The sequence below is a fragment of the Balaenoptera acutorostrata genome, chromosome 10 (genome assembly GCF_949987535.1).
Source record: "Balaenoptera acutorostrata chromosome 10, mBalAcu1.1, whole genome shotgun sequence".
Lineage (NCBI taxonomy): Eukaryota > Metazoa > Chordata > Mammalia > Artiodactyla > Balaenopteridae > Balaenoptera > Balaenoptera acutorostrata.
Window position 1 is genome coordinate 36527849 of NC_080073.1, and position 7569 is coordinate 36535417.

Genomic DNA, 7569 nt, shown 5'->3' on the forward strand with positions numbered 1-7569 from the left:
CCCAGAGGGACCCGGGCACCATGCACCCCCAACTTCCCACCCCGGAAAAAACGGTGGGAAACCTGCCCACAGAGACTCACGGGCAGTCCTCGTCCCAGGTTGGTAACGTGGCCACGCCCCTGAGCACCGACACTTGTGCTCATACGTCTTCCCCGCAGACCTTTCACTGGGCACCACAATATGCAGGCCTGGGTGGCCTGCACCCCAGGGTGACCAGATGTGGGCTTGCCCCCAGGCACTGCCATACTTCAGGTGTGGGGAGACAGACCTGGGCACAGAGCAGCACAGGGGCCTGTGGTCCGTGCCCAGAGCACCGTGGAGACGAGCCCAGAGGAGGAGATGAGAGCTGTCCTAGGGTCAGGGGAGGCTGCACAGGGTCATATGGGGGTGACTGGGCCTTGGCAGAGAAGTGGGGGGTCCACAAGGTAGAGGAAGGGGTAGGCAGAAGCACAGAGCCCTGAAGGAGGCTGGTGGGGCTGTAGGGGGTGTGGAGGAAACAAATGGGGGGAGGAGGTAGGTACGCTGGCCAGACCTGCCCCCAAGTCCCCAGAAGTGTGGAGCTGAGCTGTCAGGTCAGACGTGGGGACACACAGCACTCGAGATGCTCAAATGCACAGCTGCAGAGCCACTCACAGTCAACGAACATCTGCGGCCCCCTCGTTTCCCCCAGACCCTCACACACTGTCTCCCGCTTCATCACACCAGGCCCAGAGTCGGTTTGCTCCCTGAGGCTAGGGACCACTGACTTTCCCTCCCGCTCTTGGCCACGGTGCCCAGCTCAGGGTCAGGCACACTGCAGGGGCTTCACGCGCGTTTACTGACCTCACACGAGACCTCCCTCCTCAGAGGGCTCGTCTGAAGATGGCTGTCACCCAAGACTCGGGGGCCCCTCCAAGGCCATAGGGAACCAAGGGATGAGAGGAAAGACTGTGGGAAGCAGGCCCGCGATGTGAGGGGAGGCTGGGGAAGGGGACCGGAGGTGAGTGGGTGAAGAGCGGCTCCGGGGGTTGTAGCGGGGGGGACCACCTGTTCAGGCCAGTGCCCAGCTGGGACCACAGCTTCGACCTCTCTGCTCCCGGCCCTCTCAGGGATTGAGGTGACTGGCCACTATGAGACAGAGAAGGCCCACTTCTCGTGGATTGAGGTGACCTTCAAGAAACCCCAGCTGCAGGTTCGTGCGTCCCCTGAGCACGTGGTAGTGACTCGGAACCGAAGAAGCTCTGCATACAAGTGGAAGAAAACTCTGTACTCGGTGATGCCAGGGTAAGCCACAGGCTGGGGACCGGTGGTGACCCCTCACCCCACGTTAGCTGATGATGGGACGCCGCAGGCCTGGGGAGGGAGTGGCTGGGCATGAGTCCTCTGCAGTGGGCCGCACCCACGGGAGGGGCAGAGATGCACAGAGCCCTGTACATACCCCTGCTGCTCTGGAGGGTGCCAAGGGGTTGTCCCGGGGACCTGGCTACCCTCACACCTAACCCAGGTCACTGTCCTGTGCAGGGCACGGTGTGGTTTGGAGCTGCTCTGCTGAGTGACCCTAGGCAGGCTGCTTAGCCCCTCTCACTTCTAACTAGGGATAATCATACGGCCCTGAGTCAGAGGGCTGAGGGGATGGTCCAGTGAGAGAATGTGGTCGGGGAGCACTTTGCCCACAGACAGTACGGTGCCCACTGGGCATGCGGGAAGGTGCGCTCTCTATGTGGTGAGGTAACCCTGACAACGAGAGGTTGGAGAGCGCTGTCCATCAGGGGAGGTTACAGTTGTCATCCTTAACTTTGAAGCTCTATTGAGGAGAGACAGGTCCCTCTGACATCAACACGGGGGAGCTGGTGGGTAGTGGAGAAGGATGGCGACCTCTTCTTGTGGGGCTTCCCCTGTGTGGAGCCTTGCAGAGGTCGCTCTCCTGCTCTGGGAGTCACGAGGGGCCTGGGAGAAAGGCCAAGGACCCTGGCCCTGTTTGAGCCGTGTTCTCTGAGCCCCCAGCCTGTGCTGAGTATGGAGAGCCTTGTCCACTCCCTCTCACCCAGCCCCTCCGAAGAGACTGGTTCCCACTTGATACATGAGTGCACACCTGGCAAATCTGAGGGGCTCACCTGAAAAGCTCCCAATTTCATAAAAGATCTTAGTTTCCTGCTATCTGGTAGACAAAGATCAATAGCATTTCTGTGCCTTGGACATACACACTAGAAGATGGAATAAAGGATTCCTATCAATCGTGGTGATTGAACGTCCACATACTTTCATGAGCTACAGAAGATGCACATAAAGAAAAATAGACCACGGCTTTTACACTGAACTCTGTCAACAAGACGGTGTAAGTTTAGGGCATTTCCATTGAAAATAACCTCAGAGTCACAGCAGGGTCTTATTCAACATGCTTAAAGGAGTCTAACGTTCCTAAGAAAACAAAAGTGGTAATAGTTTCAAAGATTATTTTAAGTAAAAAAGGAAGGCATTCGAGAAGGACTTGCCCTTCTAGACCTTAAAACACATGATTAAACACTGATCATCAGAAGAGAGTGGCACTAGCCATAAAAACAAAAGGGACAGAGGAAATGTATCCTTGAACCCCTAAGTCATATAATTCATGAGAAACCAAATCTAAGAAAACCAGAGGGAGAGGAACCGTTATCTCATGTTATAAATAATCCTGGGATAGGGGACTTCCCTGGTGGTCCAGTGGTTAAGACTCTGCGCTGCCATTGCAAGGGGCATGGGTTTGATCCCTGGTCAGGGAACTAAGATCCCGCATGCTGTGCGGCAGGGCAAAAAAAAAAAAAAAAAAAAAAAAAATATATATATATATATATATATATATATATATAAATATAAAATGCTGGGATAACCAGGTATCAGTAAGTTAACATCGGCCCCAGTTGACTGAGGAAACTGAAGCCCAGAAGACTGAAGGGACCTCCCACCAAAGGCCACACTAGGAGATCCTGAGGACAGGAGGGCAGCCCCTGCCCACTGCCACGCTGCTGCCCAGGTCCCCTGCGGGCACCTCCTTGCCTCCCTTCCTGCTCAGGACGCGGGTCTCCCCACAGTCTCAAGATGACCATGGACAAGGCGGGGCTCCTGCTGCTCAGCAGCCCTGACAGAGTGACCATCGGCCTGCTGTCCTGGGACGGCCCTGGGGAGGGGCTCCGGCTCCTTCTGCGGGACACTGACCGCTTCTCCGGCCACGTCAGTGGGAGCCTTGGTACGTGGCTCGGGACGGCATCAGAAGCCGCCTCTGCCTGTGAACAGGCGGTGCCATCACCTCTGCATGTCCCCCAGCCTCCCTCCGTCTTTATTCCTCGCTGACCCGCCCTTTGTATCTCAGGCCAGTTTTACCAGGACGTGCTCTGGGAGCCCCTGGCAGCAGCAGATGACAGCAAGCGAACACTGAAGGTCCAGGGGCATGACCACTCTGCCACCAGGTGACTCAGCACAACAGGCCACTGAGCCCGGCCAGGGGTGGGGCTGGGAGCCGGGCTCTGGGACCCCCACTCCTCTGTCCCTGCCTGGGAATTAGACAGTCAGGTGTCAGGCTAGACAAGTCTGACCCAGCTTTCAGTGGCCCCACAAAAGGTGGTCAACTCAGACCCACAGAAAACATACCAGCCCAGAGATCACTAGAGTGAGTTGGGAGCAGTAGGAAACTCCCCCTGAATTCCCAGAGCCCTGGCCCCTGGAGACCACACATAGCTGGGTGCCCTTGGGTGGCCAGGCCTTGTCAGCCTGTGCTGGAGGGAACTCTAAGGGACCCCAAGACCCTCCACCTTCCACATTCCTATCCCTAGCTGTCTCCCTCTCTTCCCACCCAACCTGACACATGCTGACCACCTGTCTGTCTGTCCATCCCAGAGAGCTCAAGCTGGATTACCAAGAGGGGCCCCCGGGAACAGAGATTTCCTGCTGGTCTGTGGAGCTGTAGTTCTGATGGAAGGAGTTATGCCCACCCCCCATGCCGCCTGCTGGGTGCAGATGGCTGCCACCCTGCGACCACAGGGCCACCTGTGGGTCCTGTAACATCATGGGGAGAGGTATTTACGCTCATTAAAATAAAGAGAGGTGGTGTGAACCCAGGGAGTGGGCATCTCTGGTCCCATCTGGCCAAATCCCAGAGCCTCAGGATCACGTCCTGGACACGTAGCGTTGTGTAACATTAGAATCATCCGCCATCAACCCCTCAAAGGCCTGTGGCCAGTAAGGCCCATGGAGAGCTTTCAGTCTGGTCCCTTCATTTCTCAGGCAGGGAAACTAAGATTTAGAGAGATTTAAACCACCCAGTCAAAACTTTGCTCTTGCTGGGGGCCTAGGGCAGGAGAACACTCCTGGGAGCAGCGTTCACTCTGCTTTATGGTGACATGGTCCATGAAAACCAGTTTTGACTCAAAAGAAAAAAAGTGACCTGGGTAGAAGTTCATCATTCTCAGCAAACTTTTGGGCCCTTTTGCAGTGGGATTTGCCAGACATAATTTGATTTTCACACCTGTGCTCAGGAACAGGCCTGTCTTCTCACCACCTTGCAGAGAAGCTGGCAGTAGAAGACAGAGGAGACAGAGATGAGGCCCCAGTCCCAGGAGGGAAGCAAGGGTCTGTTCCCAGGAGCCTGGGCTGTTGAGGGTCTCCTCTCCTGTTTATGCCCCAGGGTTAGGCACCCCAAAGATTCCACCCAATTCTTGCACAGGCAAAGCATACTTTCAAAACATTTATAATTATTTCACCTACTTCTTCAAAAATGACACAAGTCTTTGGCTTACAAATAAAAAGCATAAAGAGAGTAAAACCAAAAAACATGAGAATGAAAATAAGAGAAAAGAGCCAAGCAGGAGGAGAGTTAAATCAGAGACACCAGGGTAGGGGAAGCTGTAGCAGCAAAAAAGCTTTGCTCTGAGCTTCCTGGCAGCCAGGGTAAGGCAGCAAATGAGTTCATTTGCTTGCTAAGAGGGAGCAAACCAGATCAGGGAGAACATTCTTTTCCCAGCTCTTGAGCTATACAGGGTGTTTGCTGAGTGAGTCTTTCTAGAACGGTAGAAGAGAGGCCGGTGGGAGGGAGGGGTCTCCAGCAGCAGGTTTGCCCAACACTCAGGAACACTCTTTCCTGCACCGCTGCCTCCCCACCAAGCCTGGGTGGCAGGCAGGGGTCTCAGGCAGAGTCACTTTGTGAGGGTCACTTAGAGGGGCTCAGACAAGAGCTCAGCAAGACAAGGGAGCAGCTTCGGGGGCTCCGCTGGACTTGCTGTGGGGCTGGCCCTGACATACCTGCACGAGACACCACCACCTGGGCTGGGCTCTGGCATTTGTGCCACAACAGCAGGGTCCTGGGTGACATTCTGGCCCAGCCAGCACCTGAAGTGCGTGAGTTCTCTGTGAACAGTTGGAAGTAGGTCCATGCACGTCACTGTTTGTTCACTGCATGCTTTCCAGCACCTGCTTGGTCCAGGTCCTGGGCCGAGTGCTGCAGGCACATTGGGCACCTGCCAGACACAGCTGCCACCCAGAGAACAACCAGGTGCCACAGGGAGCCCAGAGGGAGACATCTTGCCCAACCTGAGGAATATCAGGGGAGGCTTCCTGGTAGTGTCATGGTTGGGATTGGATTGGGGTCGAGTTTTGAAGAATAAAGAAAAGTTAGCCCAGTGGAAAAGGAGGGCAGGGACACAAGGGCCAGAGCCAGGACACTGCACTGAGTCCAGGAAGGTAAAGGGAAGCAGTGCCGTGGGGTGAGGTGGAGGGGTTGCTGGCGAGGGGGAAGCAGCCCCAGGCCAGGACCAGCTGCGTACACCTCGCCGTGGAGCTTGGCTTCTATCCTGAAAGCCCGGGGAGCCTTCAGAGGCTGTAGGCAGGGACAGGCACAGCCAAGACGAGGTGGGACTGGGCAGAGGACAGACCTCCCTGACTATGTGTTGGAGGAGGGGGCAACATTTGGGCTGGGCACATCCTGCTGCCTTTCTCCCAGCCCGCTGGGTCTGGTTGCTAGCTGGAGCAGCAGGACAAAGATAGGCACCTCAGGAGGACCAGAAGCTACCGTGCCAGTGCCTCTTCACACGCTCCGTCTGGCAGGATCCTTCTCCCCATTTCATAAATGTGAAAACTGACCTCAAGATGACTGGTTTAAAGCTACATGGCTCCTCAGCTGACCTGGGACTGCCCACTTTAGGGTGTCGCATCCCAGGCCCAGGCCCTTTCTGCCAGCCCAGCCTGGACCTCTGCCACTTTCAGTCGGGGGTCATGTCTCATGTGGCCCTCTCTCTAGAGCAGTAACAGCGCCTCGGGGGCTCCTCTGGTGACGGATGTTCCCTCCTGGATTGCCCTTCTCCAGCCCTCTCCAGGCCCCCAAGCCAGTGCGGGCCCTGGGCAACCCTGTCCTGGCTCAGACAGAGGGGCCCCTGGAGGGGGAGGTAGCAGAACTCCCTGGTGAGCCATGGCCAGACCCCACTCCACCCCACCCCGCTGGCATTCGAGACCCTTCCCAATCTGACTGCAACCTCCTCCAGTCTTGCTGAGTCCCCTGCTCTGCCGTAAGCGAAGCCACCCAATGCTTCCTTCAGCCGGGTGCCTTCCGCCCAGCGTGCCCTCAGCCCCTCAGGCAGAGAGAACAGCAGAGGCAAAGGATCTGGGGAAGGAGGGATTGTGTTTGCAGAAGTGGAAGCAGTTTGTGTGCCTGGAACGCAGACAGTGAGAGGGAGCACCTGGCATGGGGGGCTGATGAAGCTGGAGAGACCGCAGGAAGGACTTTTGTCTTTGTCCCAAGAACCCTGGGTGGGAGATGTCATTTTTAGGGTTTCAGGCAGGGAATGATGACCAGGTCTGCGCTGCAAAAAAGCTCTCACTGGAAGCGGGAGGGCTGGGGAGAGGCAGTTGCTGTTGTCCGGGTGGGAGAGGGTTGTCCAGGCTGAGAGCCCTCAGAGCCCCTTCTCTAGGAACCTCTGTCTGACCCCCACCCCACCCAGGACTTACTGTGAGGGTGCAGCAGGTGGTCACCATGAGGAGTGACTGGAGGATCCCAGGGATCCCCAGCCCAGCTGAAGGGAAACTTGGGCACCCATGCAAGCAGGACCTGGGTTACTAAACTATGTGCTCCCAGATCCTAGCCCAGAATGTTGGGTTTACCTGCTGAATAGATGGGTTGTTGGGGGGGGGGGGCGGGGGATGGGCGGGCGGATGGATGGCGAGATGATTAGAGTGGAAGGGTGGGGGGCGTGCACAATTAGCTGCAGGCTGGGTCTGCCCTGGAGCACTCTTTGCTGCTGAGTCATAGAAGGAGCTTCAGGCCTAAAGGTCCTGATAAGAGCTTGTGAGCCATGACCCCTGACTTTTCCTCTGACCCTTCTGAACTCTGAAATGCGGTCAGTCCTTCCCGACTTCTCAGAGCCTCTTTGCTCTCGAGTCAATTCTTGATTTTTCCCTTCCCCAACCGTCATGTGTTTGACTCCCCATAGTACCACCCCAACCAACTGCGTCTTTCAGCCGCATCAGTGGAGAGGCCCAGGAAGTTGCCTTCCTAGCAGCCAGCCCTTCCTTCGAGCTGCCTGTCCCCTGGAGCAGGGGCTCATGGAAGCATGCAGACACTGGTAGCCG

The 7569-nt window shown here is 56.4% G+C and overlaps 1 protein-coding gene across 1 annotated transcript in view; it reads left to right on the forward strand.

Annotated features, from left to right (window-relative positions):
• ITIH4 (inter-alpha-trypsin inhibitor heavy chain 4) overlaps positions 1 to 4070 on the forward strand; it is a 12614-nt gene extending 8544 nt beyond the window's left edge. Inside the window, exons 12-16 of the mRNA XM_057554970.1 lie at positions 6 to 219; positions 1089 to 1263; positions 3048 to 3202; positions 3326 to 3422; positions 3850 to 4070. Of these exons, the coding sequence (XP_057410953.1) occupies positions 6 to 219; positions 1089 to 1263; positions 3048 to 3202; positions 3326 to 3422; positions 3850 to 3919 (711 nt within the window). The 3' untranslated portion in view covers positions 3920 to 4070. The remainder of the gene's footprint in view (positions 1 to 5; positions 220 to 1088; positions 1264 to 3047; positions 3203 to 3325; positions 3423 to 3849) is intronic.
• The last annotated feature ends 3499 nt before the right edge of the window (positions 4071 to 7569 follow it).